Source organism: Galeopterus variegatus, unplaced genomic scaffold, assembly GCF_000696425.1.
Source record: "Galeopterus variegatus unplaced genomic scaffold, G_variegatus-3.0.2 Scaffold4991, whole genome shotgun sequence".
Classification (NCBI taxonomy): domain Eukaryota; kingdom Metazoa; phylum Chordata; class Mammalia; order Dermoptera; family Cynocephalidae; genus Galeopterus; species Galeopterus variegatus.
The window spans coordinates 55,080-73,967 of NW_007731102.1; the positions used below are offsets into that span (position 1 = coordinate 55,080).

Below are 18,888 nucleotides of genomic sequence, written 5' to 3' on the forward strand. Positions count from 1 at the left end.
AGGTGCTCAATAATTGCTGAATGAATTAAATGGTATTTAAGAATAAATCATTAGGCAGTGGATCTTAACACTGTGGTGATAGTGCTGGAGGATGAAGTTTCTTCAAAGGAAATGACATTTCTTTCCAGGAAGACCCAACTCCATTTCAAACTTAGAGTTTGCTGATTAGAAGGGCTTGTTGTAAAAGACACTGAAGTGTAAACTGAGGCTTTGCCCCTTACTGGCCATGTGACCTGTTTTATTACCCTAAAGACACAATGTCCTCTCCTGTGAAATGAAGCTAATAACAGAACTTACCTCAAAGCTGCCTGGGAGTGGTGAGTGACATGCCATTATCAGCACTGCTCACTCATACTTAGCACTCAGTAAACACCAAGTAAATGGGAGAAAGCAGGTATTTCATGGAAGCATATGAAACCGCTGATATTTCACCATTTTTGACCTACAACAATGGTAGTTTCTTACAGTTCAATCTAATAGTCATAGTATATGGCTTCAAATATGGTAAAAAAAAACATAATTTTTGCTCAAAATAACTCAGCAGGCAGAGACTGAGCGTATTCTTGTCTCATTACCTCCACTGCTTCATCTGCCAACATATGTCTGCTGGGCTGTTGTCAGGGCTATAAAAAGGCATGTCTGGAGCCAGGGAAGCACGTCACACATGGGGAGTATTGTCAGCAGAGTCCTCTGAGTCCCTCGTGGTGGGGTCTGCCCACACACACGCAGTTACAGCAAACTGGTTCCAGCTGGGCCAGGAAGACAGCAATAGCACATGGGGAGTATTGTCAGCAGAGTCCTCTGAGTCCCTCGTGGTGGGGTCTGCCCACACACGCGCAGTTACAGCAAACTGGTTCCAGCTGGGCCAGGAAGACAGCAATATGGAGATCCACCCGAGAAACTTTCAAAGATACGATAGCTCTTTTGAACAAAAGTGCTGGGGAGTATTTGAGCATTAGATGTAATTCTGCAAAACTGGCTGCAGCTATAATCTAGAGTTGCCCAGATAACTTTGTGTGGGTGGAGCCTATACAAGTTTATCAATAAGATTTAGCACTGAAGAGCAAATTTATCCTTCACTTACCGTCATCACGTTCTTCCTCCTGCCTTTTATGGTACAATATGTTTGAGGATAAAATTCCTGGCCCCCACCCCTGTCACCACCACCACCACACACAACTAATATTCCTCCCTCCAAAGTAAGAAAATTAATCTCCAAAACATTTCATGACAGTTAAAAATTTCTGTTCTATCCATCATTTTTAAAAATAATTATTTTAGCAGATTTAACTTTTATTACTTGAAAAATGACAAAATGGTATCCAAGTCATTAATGTGAAACTATTTTATACATTTTGCTGATGAATTCAAACATAAGGTCCAAAACTTGGAAATATTTTAATAGCAAGGAAGATCAAAACAATTGACTGTTTGCTTAAAACACTGTTTTATACAGCTCTATCACAGTGAGAAAGTTTATCAAGTTACATTTCTGGATTTTAATAATATGTCAGATAATTCCTTTTAAGCAAGTGCAAATGTGTGCTACTGAATTCCATCTTTGTATACGTGCTTCTGTATTTACAGTATACTTACAGGTAATTTCATATAGGAATTTAAACATGCTTTTAAAGAGAAAGAAATGTCTCATTTATCCTTGTATTCTCATATACCCTTGTGTATAAAACCCAGCACTGTCTGTAGCATATATTAAGAACCAAATAAATGTTTGTTGAATTAAATTGAATAGGAAGTTCAGAGAAAATAACTATGTTAATTTTCACATGAAAATACACTAAATCAAGCAGTGCCTTCTGGTGTTAGAAGATCAAAAGAAAAGTCACAATAGTCTCAGGAAATTAAGGCAAGAATCTCAGATTAATTTTGAATTAAAGTGAAGGTAAATCACACTTGCTCCTTGAAAAGAAGATAATGTTCTAAGATTTAACAGTAACCATCAGGAAAAATGCATTTAATATCAGATATAAGTGCCTATTTCCACAAAGTGTGGAACCCATTCTTTAAAGGCTAATGTCACAGGTAAAACAGTCACAGGCAATGGAAGAGATCCTCATGTAGGCAGAGACATTAACATTAAACTACTCATCAGCAGTTGATGGCTTAGTAGGGCTAAGTGATGAAGTCAGAGATGCTGAAAGAACAAACATGGGTTACACCTGGAAGTACCAAGCATCACAGCCTGCCCTGAACTTTGCTCTGACTCTAGAAGTTGGAATGGAACTTCCACCCAAGGGTCACTGAGTTTTGTGATCACAAATGCACAGCACACCAAACATCCCATCTGTTATGGCACAGCTGGGCACCATGTGAGTTTAATCAGAGACCTGAGTAGCTACGGATAGCGATTTATTTTCCGCTAGTATAAAAAACAAGTCTATAAACCATCACTCTCCATGTTCGCATTAAAGACGAGTCTAGGTAACTGAGGTACACAGGCAGGTAAGTGTTAGGTAAAGAAAACATCACTAGTTCTATTATTACTTAAAAAAAATTTTTTTGTATGATACAATTAAACCTTTGAGAGAACTTGATGATCAGGCAGGCTCACCACAATTTTTTCCTTGAAGGCAAATTCTTCAGCTGAGTATAGGGTTCATGCCATCATTGGATGAATTTTAGAAGCCTGCAATGACCCACACATAGCTCAGTCTTATCAGTTCAGGGATCTCTTCAGTGGGTAACTCTACAGTCTGACCCAAGTGCCTGTAAGCAGGGCCACACCCCGAAACTTGTCCTTCCTCAGAGCGGTTCTAAATGGAGAGTCTCCAAACTCTAAAATGCTTCCCATGGACAGCATTCTCCTGGTCTTCAATTTCTCCACGTCTCCCACTTCTCCCGTTTTGCTCCTACCGGAATCTCCAACCTCTAGATATTTTCCTGATCCTTGGCTCACAGGCATTAAGTGGACCCCAGAGGCAGCCATTTTCAACTGGCTATCATCAGGAGCAAGAATGATCGGAATCTCCAACCTCTAGATATTTTCCTGATCCTTGGCTCACAGGCATTAAGTGGACCCCACAGGCAGCCATTTTCAACTGGCTATCATCAGGAGCAAGAATGACACCTAATTTTATGTAGCCCTTCACAATAAGAGGCCTCTCTCAGGCCTTTTCTTATTTGATTTCATTTTCAGTAAGTTTTATTATTAATCCTCTTAAAGAACTAGCAAAGGGAACTTTGAGCGGCCTCCTGGAAGCCTGTGGACACTAGACTGTAGTGAGGTATTCGTACTTTTGTCCCTCATCTGACTCAATGGCTTAGACAAGTCCTTCCTGCTGTTCTCAAAGAAAACAGCTGGAGCTGGCCAGTTAGCTCAGTTGGTTAGAGCGTGGAATAGATAACACCAAGGTCATGGGTTCAGATCCCATACTGGTCAGCCACCAAAATACATACATACATATATATATATATATATATATATATATTTATATTGGTCCATGCTTTGGCACAAAGACAGTCTTATTTTCATCAGACTCCAACCAAATAAGTGATAACATCCCAAAAAGAAATATGAACTAGATAAAGCAGTCAACAATGCACACAGCAGCAAGGCAGTCGGAAAAACAACAGTTGCAATAAACTAGAGTTCTACATGTAGCTGGCTTGGAAGATTTAGTTAAAGTAAATCAAATGAAACCGAACCATGACTAAAATAGGTATGTGTCTTTTTGCTTCCAACTGTCTTGAAAAAGCAACAATGATGCAGTACTATAAATCTTCAGTTAATTAATTCCAAGTTTTTTGCAGCAAGCTTTGTGCCTTCATCCTGTATCACATGCCATCTGTCAATGGTGAATATTTAGTTCTCACTCACATGCTGCTTCCTAACCCTTCAAATAAATGTACCTTCTTAAAAATCAAGAAAACATTCTGCAAGACTAGAGGGAGATAAGGACTTGTATTTTAAATAAACTGATACCATTACTTTATTATCTACTGCTGCCATCTCCTGTGTTAATGAAGCAGCACCTTCACATTTGTGGACAAAAGTAATAATGCTGAACAGGTAAGAATCCTTCTTACTGGTCAATTAGAATTTCTACACACATAGAGAAAGAAAAGCTGAATTCTGTTACCTCTAAGTGATTCCGCCTCTCAGCAATCACTCGTTCATCCTTGTTTCCAAATAGTTTTTTGGGGGGGAATTCAAGGGCAGCAAGCTGAAACACATATTTTAAAGGAGACACATTAATATCACACCTATGGTCTTAGGGATATTATTCATCTACTATGGAATCTCTATCAAGTGGTGAAAAGAGAAAGAGGTTGGAAGTTTAAAGACAGTGGGTCCTGACTTGCTTTGCCACCAACTATGTGACCCTGAACAGATCCAGCAACCTTGGGTCAGATCCCCCAATGGTCAAATGAGATGGAAACTCTAAGGAAGGACAGACTTGATTCGCAACATTTCTGTGACATATCAGACTCTGTACCAGATGGTGTTTTATAACTTTTGTTTCTTGAAACACAAATTTGTTCTTTCAATCCCCTTCTTCACTAGAATTCAATTACTTTTGTACTGAGATGAGAAGCTGAAAACTTAACCTATGCAATACCAGAACACTTTGTAAAACAGTCCATAGACTATTGCTAAGTTACTCTTTCAGTTACTATTGCAAATGAAGACTGCCCACGTGAACAGAGGCTTTCTCTTTGAATCTTTTCACCTTGTTTCCTATAAATTGGTTCAGAATTCATTATAGCCTGGTCATGGAATTTCATAGTCATTTTCTTTATACTTTTCTTCTTGGGGGTATAAAAATCATCAAAATAAGTTTTATTACAGACTCCCAGGCAAGAAAGAACTCTATAATCTGGTGAAAACCTGACCAGCCAGTGTTACTCTGGCCAAATGAATACTAAGCAACAATAATTGCTAGTGCTGATAGAATTCACTATTTCCTTCCTTCCTCACCTTGTCGGGTCCAGACAAATTGAAGCAGATGAAGTATTATCAAGAAAAAAAATGAGCAATATTTCTCCCAGAACGTAGGGTACAATATGCCACATAATTCCTATTTTATACCTATGCAAATCACTAAGATGATTTATGTTTATATTGCCATGGTGGGAGTCAAAAATTAAGGACTAGCACCTGTATATATAAAAATATAGTATTAAAGTATAGTACACATATAGAAAAGCACACATATCATAACGGAACAACTTGATGAGTTTTAAAAATCTGAACACACTGTGTAGCCAGAGCCCACATCAAGAAACACAACATTGCCAGCCCCCCAGGAACCACACGTGCTCCCTAACAGCCACCCCTCCCACCCCCCTACAAAGGCTAACACTAGCCTGACTTGTAACAGCACAGTGTGGCTTTTCCTAGTTTTGAACTTCATGCACATGGTGTCATACAGTGTGAACTCTTTTGAGTCTACCTCCTTTTGTTCAACATCATGTTTGTGAGGCCCATCCAAGTTGTCACATATAGCAACAGATTGCTCATTTTCATTGCAGTATAGTATTCCAGCAGGTGAACATTCCATAGTTTATGCATTCATTCTCTGGTTACTGGGCTCTTTGTTAGTTTCCAGTCTTTGGCTATTAGGAATTGTGCTGCTGTGGAGAGTTTCAGTCAAGATGGCAGAATAGATGGTCCCCAGGGTCACTCTCTTCCAGAAATCAACCAATTTACAACTATATAAAAAAGCAACAGCCAAGCTAGGGCTGCTAGAGCTCAGGGGAAGAAGAAAGACCTATGGAGTGCATGAATGTGGGAGAAGCCACGATGAGAGAAAAGAAACTACTCTGACCATTTTGTGCTGTGGCCACTTTAAGGCTGGAGCTGCTGAGCACACGGAACAGGAGCCAGCAAAAGCTGCAGCTGTGCCCTTCGGATGGAGTTGCTTGGAGGCGGCAGGAGAGAAGGGGCTTTGGTGGCCCCCAGGCCAGTAAAACCACTAACAGGGCTCCTGTGGACCCACAGAGGAGTGAGGAACCACAACAACTGAAAAAATGGAGCCACTCAGAGGCCAGTGAGTCATTGCAAGGGACTGGTGCATGGCCCATCCCATGGGAAGTGTTCACAGCACGGGCAGTGGGGGAGATGGGCCCACTGGGGGAGTGCTAGGGCACAGCAAGGACAGCTGATCTGTATCCCAATCAGTGCAGGACCACTCAGAGGAGACTGATCAGGAATACAGAATTGCATGGGGTGCAGTTTGATGAAAAGACTCAGGCCCAGATCAGTTTCTACACAACCCAGATGCACCAGGTCTCTAGAGAACTGGAAGTACCTAAAAAGTCAACCATTATAACCTGAGCTGCACAAAAAGTCTTCCCTAGGGAAGCAGTGGCAAAGCAGTAATTTAGCTAAACCACACAGCTCATGTACTGGTCCCAATAGGAAGTTCCCCCACTTTAGAAGTAAGCAAAGGACAAAAATATTAGTTCTGGCTCAGACACACTGCCAGGGTCCTTGGGGCCCACTGGGGACCAAGGGATGGAGCAGGGGACCGGACCCCCCCCACACAACCAGGCACACCACCAGCACCAAGGAGCATGCCAAAAACATCACCTCCATGTGGGTGGCCCTCCACAGCCACCACAATGACCATGGCTGCCACAAAAGCAGCTAGACGCCGCAACCACCATGCAGATGGTCCGCCAACCACTGGAGTGCATTGACACAAGGAGAGTCACCAACAGAGATAAAGAAAAGGATGTCTCTATCCACAAAGCCCATTCCAGAGTGACAGAAGAAGCATCTGCTCTATGATAATATTGGGGGATCTGATCACACCTCTCAGCATTGGACAGATCATCTAGGCAACAAATCAACAGAGTAACCATTACTCTTTCAGAAGGAGAGAAGAAATCTAGGGTAATTAGAGGGGGAAGGGGGAGGGTAGGGGGATGGGGTGAGATTAGATAAGGGGCATAAAGAATAAGTATGATTTGTAACAATACAGATGCTAGTAATATTGATTTGATCAACTTATCTCAACATTGAACCCCCAAAATATGTATAATCAATTTTGGTTCAATAAAAATTTTTTAAAAAAGGAATTGTGCTGCTGTAAACATTTTTCCATAGGTCTTTTGATGGACATAAGTATGTATTTCTGTTGGTCATACTCTTAGAAGTAGAAATGCTCGGTCATATGGTATGTATGTGTTCTGCTGCATTCAAAACCTTGAAACCATTTCCCAAAGTGATTTTACAAATTGACACTCTTACCAGAAGTGATTGACAGATGGTTGCTCCAGATCCTCATCAATAGTTGGTACTGTGTTCCTTTCCATCTTAGCAAGTCTGGTGAGTACATAGTCATTTCTACTGTGGTTCACATTTGAATTTCTCTGATGACGAATAATGTTGAAAATCTTTTCACATGTTCATTGACTAGCTGGTTAGTCATTTTCAGAAGTGTCTGTTCAACTCTTTTGCCCATTTTTAAATTAGGTGTCTACCTTTTTCCTTAGTAAAACCAATTCTCCCATTTCATTCTCTTACAGTTGTCTTTGATGACTTTATAGTCCTTTTTCAAAGTTAACTGAAATTGGGCAGATGTTGGCCCCTTTCACACTCCAGTGCTCCTTCTACCAAAGCAGAGAAACCTTGGAGTGGGTGGGCAGTAGCCCCAAGGCATGGATTTCCTTTTCTCCTTTTCTCACCAATGTTCCAATGTTGTTGCTGACATTGAACTTTAAAATCAGTTCAGGGTAAAGTGAAAGACCCTGGGCTCTGGCGTAAGACAGACCCAGTTTGAAGTTTGGTTTGACTGCTAACTGGCTAACTACTGGTGTTTTTCTGAGTCCAAGTATTCTCTGCTGAAAAATATGAAGACAGCAATACTTAAAACTTCACCAGGTTTCCATGAAGATTTAGTGAAGAATGATGAACAGACCTCACACACAGTGTTAGCTGTTAGAGATCTGGTAATTACTAAGAAAGCAGCATGCCCCATCCCCTGTGCCCACTCCCCACCCACTGGGCTGGGGATGAAGCTTCAAGGAGCAGAGGGTTTCCTGGAACCCAGCCTTGTTGGCACAGACACTTCCAGTATGTTGCAGCTCAGAGAAGACAGGTACACCAGTGCTTGTCTTCTGAGCTCCATCCAGCCTCAATCCCATCTTATACAGTGTGTCTCCCCACCCCTGCAGGCAGTGCTGACAGCTTGGCAGGCAAGCTTTCACAGTTAGTTGTTTTGTCATTTTCTTATGTGGTTGACGAGATGATGTGATTTCCGCCAGGGGAAATTTGTAGTCACACTCGCATGCTCAATAAGAAATGGTACACTAAAAGGACTTCGGGCAGCTAAATCGGGTGGGAAGCAAGCATTCAAATTTCCTCAGTCTATAGTGGGGTTCTCTCCCCAGACCCAGATAAAGACTAAAATTTATTATTATTAATATCCAGCCTGTGAAATAACTATGTATGAATTATGTAAAACACTGTTGTTCAGATTTGGGGAGGAAAAGAAAAGGCCATTTTTAAATGATTTTTAGGCATGAAGTATATATACACTGTCTAAATTTAGAGTCTAAAAAAACAGGTCCAGAGTTAAGTGACTTATAAAGGTTCAATATCATGGTGTGGCAAAATCAAGAGGAGGAATCATGACTGACTCTAGGTTTTTCAGGACAGTGGTTTGAAGAATGTCTGCAGTATACGGAAGAAGCCATTGCAAAGCTTTTGGGGATTCAGGATAATGATGAAAGAAAGTAACTCGTCCTTAGGTCTATTAAGCCAGAAACATGAACATATGGCTGCCAGGTAGTAATCAACACTTCCAACGAGAGCTGTCACCGGAACTCTGCTGAGGACCTGCACCCCACCAAGGGAACAGGACAGCAGCAGCAGTGGGGAATGACAGGAAGGGGTGGGTCTTGAGGTGAGCTCCCAGGAGTCCATCCTGGGACACAGAAGGTTAGTTGGTGACACTGACCTCCTCCTCTCTAAATCAAGACTAAGACTAACAGTGCTGCCTGCTATCCTTACACGCAGTTAAAGTGCTGGAGGGAGGGAGAAAAGGAAGAGCAGCAGAAGTTCCAGTGGGATTCGTGTCGGTCACGCTGGCGGGACTGGGACACAACCAAGCCACAGGAAAAAGCCAAGGACATGATACAAAGAATAAAAAAAGATGGATCCATTAAAGGAATTGTGCTTACATGAGAAACAGCTTTCCATCCATGGCCTGAGTGAATCCCTTCCCTCCAGTGCTATGGAAACTACCTCATTTCTCCTTTTTACAGAATCTTAATAGGGCTGGTTAGGCCTTGCTATCTATGATTTTTGTTTTGTTTTGTTTTTCGGCAGCTGACTGGTATGGGGGTTGAACTCTTGACCTTGATGTTACGAGGCTGTGCTCTAACCAATATAAGTTCAGGTTGAACTAAGTAAAATTGACAATTCTATAAGTTAAAAACTACTGAATATCAGCAATTTCATCAAGTTAAACCCTGTATAAACCTTTGACACTTTTAAGAGGGTAGCTTAAATTTCCATCAGCTGCATTATCTGCCAAGTGAAAATACTTTCATTTGATGGACTACTGATCGGCTACATCTAAACCGATCCATTTCGAAAGAGTATTTTTCTTAAAGTACTCAAAACAAAAACTAAAAGTATATAATATTGAAAAATATATAACATTAAAATAGCCGATGAGATGGGATGGCAGGACAGGTGTCACAAGAAGCCATTTGGAGAACCACGGGGGCCGACGCAGGATGTATTACAGTCACATTCCTAAGCCCGTCTTCCAGAAAGAAAAGAAGACCACCACTGGATTCACTGGGACTGGCGTCTTTGGCTCCAATCAATGAGCCACTGAAACATGGGGAAAGAGAGGGCTCTGGTGCTGACCTGTGTGACTGGGATAGGGGAGAAGGAGAGCAGGTGCAGGAACTACGACTGCTTCATTCTCAAAATAATAAAATGATATAGTAAAAATCTTTACAACAGTGTAGATGCCCAGGGCAGAAAAGAGGTCTGAACTTTCTCCACAAATGCAAAGCTACTGCCTCATTTATTTTAAAAAATTAGTACAGTCATTATGGAAAAAAATATGGAGGTTCCTTAGACAAATACAGACAGAGCTTCCATATGATCCAGCAATCCCACTACTGCGGATATATCCAGAGGACTGGAAAACATCAGGTTGAAGGAATACTTACACTCCCGTGTTTACTGAAGCTCTATTTAGGTTGGTTCCATAGCCAGGCAATGGAACCAACCTAAATGTCCACTGATGGGTGACTGGATAAGGAAAATGTGGTATATATACACATGGAATACTACTCAGCCATAAAAAAGACTGAAATTCTACTATGTGCAACAACATGGATGAGCCTGGAGAAAATTATCCCAAGTGAAACAACCCAGGTACAGAAAGAGAAATACCACATGTTCTCACTCATAGCTGGGGGCTGAATCCATAAATAAACAAATGAACAATAAAGAGAGATAAGAGAGACAGAGAGAGAGAGAGAGAGAGAGAGAGAAACAACAAGCACAGTAATAAGTTGAACTTTTAGAAAACTAGAGGTGGAAAAGGGGAGGAGAAGGGCAGAGGGAGAGGGGCTAATGAGGAATTGGTCAACGGACACAAAGAATGATTGTGTGTTGCAATGATGAATAAGCTACCTCTACTGATCTAACCACCACACATCCTGCAAAAATTACTGAAAATCAACGTTGTATCCCACATGTATGTATAATAAAAACATATATATATATATAAACCAGAACAGCAAAAGCAATCTTCTGTAGGTTTCATTTCTGAATCATGAATTATTTAAACTGCCTAAATAGTCTTAAAAATAGAAAATTTACCAGGATCAAAAGACCCATGGGTCAGGACAAATAATTGTGTCTGGAAGACCAAAGAGAAAAAACAAAAACCCTTTTCCACTTTGCTGAATCTACTGCTGTCTGAAAGTGTAACGTTTCCAACAAATTAAGGATATAAAAGGTTCAGAGACGAAGTGATTCAGAACTGTCCCTGAAGTCTCCACTCATGTCCCACACACATCGACATCTCATTATCTGTTTTTGGTTTCTCATGTTAAATGGAAAATTTTAAATAAAATCAGTAATATTACCTGGACATTTTCATTTCCTCTCAAGTACTTTATATGCATACATTTTCATTTTTATTGCCTCATTTTTCAAATCTAGCAGATTGTCTGGATTTGATTTTCATGAAAAGTACTGTCAGAAACAGTGATGACACTCTGTAGGTGAAGGGACTCCTCTTCAATTTCCTTTGTAACCCCTGACAAAGGAAAAAGTGCCCTACGTTTCCAAAAATTAAAGTTCCTGATGATCTATGAGTATATTCCTCACAACAGCGAAACTCCAAGGGGACTCAGTAAGCAATTCTGATTTATATAAAAATGCTCAAGATACTTCGGATGCAGTAATGAGGGAAAAAGAATTCACTTTTTTTTCTGTAAGATTTCATTTTCATAGAGAGCATCATCATTTCCCCAACGTAACTTTCACGGAGAGAGTCGCATGTTGAAAAGTGTGATTGCAAAAAAAAAAAAAAAAAATCTTTCTACAAACCATAAAAATTGATCCAACATCCAACAGTTATTGGTTAAAGATGGTAGAACAAAGGCTTTATGTACTCCCCTCACCTCCTTCAAAAGTACCAAAAATAACAAAAAAAGAATGAAAAGTAAAGGAAAAACTTTGTTTCCAAATTAGGAAACAGTCATAGCTCAAATGTTGGCCAGACAACCCCCAGGGAAAACTATGAAGCGGGGGAGGAGAGGGGGAGGGGAGGGGGGGAAGGGGGGCCAGGGGAAGGGAAAGAGAGGGGTGCCTGGGGCCTCCCTCACTTCCCCTTCACCTCCTGGACTTCGGGCACCCTGACAAACCACGCAGAGATTACAGAGATGCAATATGGGGAAAAGAAAAAGGCAGGGGATGCCCACATGAAGGAAGATGATGGCCAGGGCTGCTGGTAGAAGAGCCTGGAGAAGCCCGTCTCTAGGGCTGGAGGGAGAAAAGACCAGAGGGCAAGCATTAGGCTTTATCGCCCAGAGCCAGTGACCCCACAGCCCCTGTGAAGCCCAGAAAACAGGAGAAGAGATGTTGCAAAGCAAAGGAAAAACACACGTTGAAAAAATTTCAGAAACGTTCTAATAAAAGTCTGGGCAGGCCACATCTTGCCACCTTCCTCCTCCCCAGCAGCTGTCCTGTTCTTGCCCCATGGTGCAACGGCGCTTTCCCACAACAATTAGTCCACTTCTCTTAAACATGAGAAATAACTAGAAGAAACCAAAATTGGAACTATGAATAAAAAGGGTGGTAGGAGGTGACACTGATGAAACATAATGGAAAGGCAGATAAAGTATATACATCCACCACAAGGATGGGCCAAAGTTACCCAGGGAGAGCTCAGACAGTAAGTATTCAGAGTCACATGGGAACCACAAGACCACAAAGACCATCTCTAAGAGAGAACCCAAAGAAGTAAGTGACACACAAGTTGCAAGAAGAGAAAATAGGGAGAGAAAAGAGGAGAAAAAGTGAGCCAGCGCTTGGAGAAATGGCTGATTCTAGGACTGGGACAGGGAGTACACAAGAGGAGCCTGAAGCCACAAAGGAAAGAAGTGTTCAAAAACAAAAACACAACAATGGGGCTGTCTCAAAGAAAAACAGCCATCACTTGAGAGTGCTCCTAATGCTGAAAGCTGAAACAATTTGAAAAACAAAAATTTTTTTTAAAAAAAGAGTATTGGCATATAACCCAAAACATAATGACTGAATAAATAAATAAATGGGAAAAGAGTCTCTCATGCAGAAAAATTCCAAATAATTTATACAGATGCTTCAGCCTCAAGGAAAGGGAGACTATCTCCCCATTCCTAAAATATGTGCTATGCATAACAAATTTCTTCCAAACAGTACAGTATAGAAAAGGGGGAAACAAGTAACTTTACAGTGGAGAACCCTCAGCCAGGAGATCAAGGTCAGTGTCAACAATGGTAAGTCATACCCATAACGTGTATCCTTAATAGAATGCGATGATAATGACACTTTACCTGAGATCTCCCTCCCCAAAACTCATTAAAAAACATGAGAAAGTCATGAGAAAACATCAGACAAACCCCAACTGGGGACATTCTATAAAACACCTGACCCATGTTCCTCAAATGTGTCAAGGTTATTGAAAACAAGGAAAGTATAAGAAACTGTCACAGCCAAGAAGAACCTAAGGAGATATAACGACTAAATGTAATGTGGTAACCTGGATGGGATCCTGGAACAGAAAAAGGATATTAGGTAAAAACTAAAGAAATATGAATACAGTATAGCTTGAGTTAATAATAAGGTACCAATAGTGGTTCACTAATTATGACAAATGTACTGTACTAATGTAAGATGTTAACAATAGGGGAAACTGGGTATGGTATATGAGAACTTTCTGTACTATCTTCACATTTTTTTTTCTGTAAACTTAAAACTATTCTAAAATAGAACTTCTAATTTCTGATCCTACACATAGGAGCTTGGAAGTTGTCACTCCTGTCCTCACAACAAGAAAAAAGCTGAGCAAAACTGGACAACTCAGATCCAGCAGAGAAGAGAGGTACAGGGCAAACCACTGCCCTAGTGCATACAGAAATTTCTACATACAGGTATATACAGAAAAATCACAACTTACCGGCACAGAAGCCTGCAGCTGGAGCCAATATTGATAGGAACACTTTAAACTGTAATTCAGAAATTGCTGGAGGCTCAGCATAAACTAGTATGAGGGACATAAACGAGGTGTGGGGGAAGCAACGGGCGGTGGGGGAAGGGGGATAGGAATCTCCACACTTCTGTGAGTTTTACTTGCAGGGGATCCACTAGGTTCTCACTCTGAAGACTGCAGAAAAATTCTTGTCGCCATCTGGCAGGAGGAGGAAAAAGTAACCATTTTGAAGTATTTCCAGAGCTCTCTATTCTCAGAGAAGGCCTGTCCTCAAGGGAAACTGTCTTATCAGAACGTAACCACCTGGGAGCGGTGAAACACCCAACTCAGGCTCACCAAAAGACCTAATACAGGTCGAGCATCCCTAATCCAAAAAGCTCCAAAATCCAAAACTTTTTGAGCACTCAAAGGAAATGCTCATTGGAACATTTTGAATTTTGGATTTTTGGATCAGGAATGCTCAATCACGTTAAGCATCTATAAATATTCCAAAATCAAAAAAAATCTGAAATCCTAGACACTTTTGGTCCCAAGCACTTCAAGTGTTCTTCAATCTGTACAGGACTATATAGGACGCTTCTCCTCCAACCATGCCCTAGCGTCACATCAGCAGGACTGGTGTGTCACAGGGGATCACAGCTAAAAGAACTGTGAGCTTCAGACCCTATTTAAGGAGTCTCCAGGAAAGCCCAAAGACAACAGGGGAGACAAAAAGGGCATGAGAGGAAATTTTAGCCTCTGACACCATAGCTACATCAGACTGTAAACACAGCCTACATCCCTGCCAGAAAAACATAAAACCTCACACTGAAGCCCAATCTACCTCAACTCCTTCTGTCTGGATTTCAACAAAAAATTACCAGGCATGCTAAAAGGCAAAAATACAGTCAAAAACTATTCTAAAGTGAAAAAAACTAAATTGAAAAAAGAAATATCAGTACCTCTGCATTACCATACTCCCCCCAAAAAGTAAGCCAGCAGAACTCAAGAAAGATATGGAAGAAACAAAAACATTATTGAAGTGAAAGCCCCAGCAGAAGGAACAAGAGAAGAATACAATAAAAACACAGATTAGAAGATGGTATATAGAGTTGAAAAAATAACAACACAAAATGAAAGTGCTAAAGTGAAAGAAAATGCGACCCAATAAGTTTATACCTAACCCCAAAGGGTCTTTCAAGTGTACAGGCCACCAGCAAACATTCTCAAGCAGACAAGAACTCAGGCAAAACACATCAAGGTGCATCTTTTAAAATCATACTGGACGACCAAAAATATTGAACCAAGAGACAGCACAATACGAAGATCTCAGGAATGAAGAATCCATGGTAAATCCTGCCTCTGTGTGAACTCATAACTAAGAGGAAATTATGTACAATTTATATATGAAAGAACGTAAATGTTGTATATCTTGACAATGTAAAAATAATAATATGGAGGTGGGACTAAATAAGGCTATCTTATCTCTGTTAGAAGAGGAGGCAATTGATATTTTATAAAATGAGAACACATCATTTGAAAACTAGTGACTTTAAGATCTGAATGTTTTTTATAATCTTGTTTCTTAAACTCAAATGTATCTTAGAGGAGTTAAAATATATTGCGGTGGAGAAACTTTAACTTGAAATTCAGCAATTTCTTCAGTTTTATTTCATTTTCTTTCATTTCTGTTAAACTCAAGTAAAGTTAAATTTAATGTTTGTACTTAAAAATAGCATAAATAGAATTAACACTATGTTTTAAAGTCATTTCATTCTTTCTCCTAATTCTTCTTTCTCTCATTTTAATTTCTTTTTATCAGTCTACATACCTATCCTTTTATCTGTGCCTATTCATATAGATACTTAAAATAATGTTCATTAAATGGTAACATTAATTATATTTAAACAACGGCTTTGGGTAATTTTTTCTTTCTTCTTATATTTCCTTGTATTATGTAAAATTTTTATAAATGAGCATGCATCACTTTTATAGAAACAGTAAAAAGTGATTATTCTTTTTAAAAATTTAATGGAACAGTTAAATTAACACCATATGTCTTTTTCTTTTAATAACCTGGCATTTGGGGCAATCAGATTTCAAGTCTCAACTCAGCAAATAGCTGGTTGTATAATCTTCAGCAAAGTATAAAAATCTCTCGAGTTCCTAGTTCCATCATCTGTTAAAATGAATAAATTAAACTAAGATGTTTAAGTTCTTTCGGCTCTTAAATTCTGTAACTTAGGTACTGATGATTAAAATCTCTCTAGGCTGAGTTAGAAGTAGCACTTTAGATCCCACGGAGATATTCTACCTATTATCCCAGCTACATTGTTTTTGAGGAGTGCACCTTACTTCCTATAAAATCTTCATAACATTCTCATGGAAGTAAGGCTCAGCTGTGTGGAGGGAAAATGGAGACCAATATAATAATGAAACGTGTTACTTTTCAAGAGGTTACAGAACAGGAAAAGGACAGACACAAACGGGAATGCAGTTTTCATGAGAAAATGCCTAAAATAGCCTCTTTTCCTGCTACAGCCATTATCCTGACAGCAGGAGTGGGAAAGGATGCTAAGACATTTGAGCTCTTATGAGAAAACTACATTAAAGTTAAAAATGATGACTGAGGTCAAATAAATTGGATATTTGTGGGAGATGTGATAGACTCAGAGCATGCTAGAAGAAAGTTTAATGACAGCCCTGTGGCCGACTTTGTATAATTACGAAATTTGATTATGCAGAGTAAAACATAGCAAACAAACAAATGAGGACTAAAACAGCATATTTCTTTGGCCTAAGAGAAACATAATGACAAGTTTGCTCTGCAATTCAGTAAATAAAACATATTTTAAAGACAAAAAGTCTGAAATAAAAGCCATTAGAAAAATGAAATCAATAATTTTGAGGCCTACTGATTTCCCATGAAATGTGTCTTTCCCTTCTTCAATGCATGTTGAATCTAAAAATGCAAATAATTAGCTTTATTTTGGATGCTCCATCAACAATCCTCTAATTTTTAGATTGAAAAGTAGATCAATATGAAGAATTACCAACAGAGTAAGATAAGATGATTAATAGTTACTTAAAACTGCCACAGACATATTACATAATTATTTGTGAATCCCAAGTTTGGGAAAGTGAAAGCATTGAATATCATCCATCTATCAAGCTAGCTAGCCATCTGTATACGTACGAATGTTAGAAATATAGTCAGCATTCTCTGTGTTGAGACTGTAATACTGATATTTCTTAATGACCCCAGAGTGACATCTTCATCTACAACTTGGTTTTTCTTTCTGATTCCCCGTGAACTGACACAGCCCAATTTTCTTCAGAGTCATCAAGCTCAAATCCTGACTTCAATGTTTATTACATTATAAATAAGATAGGTCAGCCAGTCTGCTGCCGTCAAGGAGACAAATTAAATGTAATGGAAAAGTTTGCTTTTATTAAAAGCCTTTCTCTCTTGGCCATGTTCACTTTTTAGGTTATCCAGACCCTGTATTAAGTCCAGGTGGTCTTGGAGGCAAACCGTGTGGGTTTTGATAAATGGCATTATTATAACTTTGGGTATAAATAATGGCAGCCCTAAAATACAGAAAAGAAATTAAAATGAGTAATAAAAAGGCTTGCCTGTTTTTTACTATTTTTAACAATTAAGCAGCTAAAACTGGATTGTAAATCACTGAAAGAAAACTGAGAACTAGTAAAGTTGTGGAGTCTTTACTAGTAAAAGAAAAACATTTCACTTCCGTTAACACCTGATGAAAATGTACTTTATTATCATTTCTCATTTACTAGTCATTTTCTTTACTACTGTGATACTTGACTACAAAACTAGAACTCAATTTTTAAAGGTAAGAGGGAAAAACTCAACGTGGCACTCTAATTGGTCAAATCAGCTATAACCTTGTTTTTGCAAATAAATGCACCTACATGATTAACTGGCAGCTTCTGAAGCATCCGCACCCTGCAAGTTGTGGCTATAAATTTCAGCTACTCCAGCTTTTGAGAAATGCAAATAATGAAAACTCATCAACAGGCTGCCGTAATCCTCACAGCTGTCTAGATGGAGGCATTTCTGACTACACAAAATTAATAGCAGCTCCCAAGGCCTTTATAAGAACAGCTGTCACTGAGAAATATACTCACAAACAAATACGAAATCCTCTTTCAAGTTTGATTTGTTAGAGGCATGAAGCAGCGATTCTGCAGGACAACCTAGATGGATTATTAAAGGAGCAATGAGCTGCCTTTAGGCCTCTGATAGGGTCACTTGAGTCCATACCCCACAGTATTTATGAGCACCTGCTCTGTGCCTAGTCCAAAGCCTGGCATGTACTAGACACTCCTGAAATACCTGCTGGATGAAGGAGAAAGGCAGTATTCTTTGTTAGTGGTCCACATGCAGCAACCAGTGATTACAATGAGGACATATCACTAACAGAAGTCGCTGCTGTCCTATTGTCACTGAAGTGCTAGCACCTGAAGCCATCCTAAGTATAAAATCACACTTGGAAACACAAATAGGACTGCACCAACTTCCAGTTATATTTGGTATAAAGATTGTAATTTTTCCACATAAAATCTCACTCTTCCCAAAGCCAATGTCAATTTCATTCAGGCATGAGCCAGTGAAGGTAGATTTGAAGACATTTATGTATGTCGCAACAATTTTTGCAAGTGAGAAATACTTCAGATCTATGAATACTAAATACTGCATTTTAAGACTAACTATGCAGTTGAAATAACTCAAATGCTTGTATTTTTCAACTCTTAGTATGATGCTAATTGCCTCTTTCAGGGACTGAGACATGACAGGAAACTATCACTGTAATGACATTTAATAGAAGGAAGCCAATTTCTAGTTATCTAGTTATCATCCATGGGGACTTGCTATGCAATAGAGTTTTATAATAGATTATCTTATCTGTGGTCTCATCTGCAGCATTCTGTAAATTTTCCCTTCTAGAATAAACCTGGTCATGGAGAGAGAGGCTCAAAGAACATGGGACCAGTAATCAGGAGACATGAACCATACCCGTTTCCTAAGTCCTGGTGTGACCTAGGAATTTGATGCCTCACTTCTAAAATGAAATGCTAGACTGCCCAATCATTAAGGCCCCTTGGAGTGCTGACATTTCATAATGTGCAAATAGTTCCAAGCCCATTGCCAAAGAAGTTTTCTCGCTTGTAACAGAAGAAAGCATGATGC

General features: G+C 39.6%; 1 protein-coding gene and 1 non-coding gene across 2 annotated transcripts in view; one reads left to right on the forward strand and one right to left on the reverse strand.

Moving 5' to 3' along the window:
- Positions 1-18,888, reverse strand: part of LOC103604132 (kinesin-like protein KIF16B) — a 122,856-nt gene that overhangs the window by 35,374 nt on the left and 68,594 nt on the right. Inside the window, exon 10 of the mRNA XM_008588720.1 lies at positions 4,098-4,181. Within this exon, the coding sequence (XP_008586942.1) occupies positions 4,098-4,181 (84 nt within the window). The remainder of the gene's footprint in view (positions 1-4,097; positions 4,182-18,888) is intronic.
- TRNAI-GAU lies at positions 3,324-3,397 on the forward strand. Its single transcript has one exon. It is a non-coding gene; the product is annotated as a tRNA-Ile (tRNA).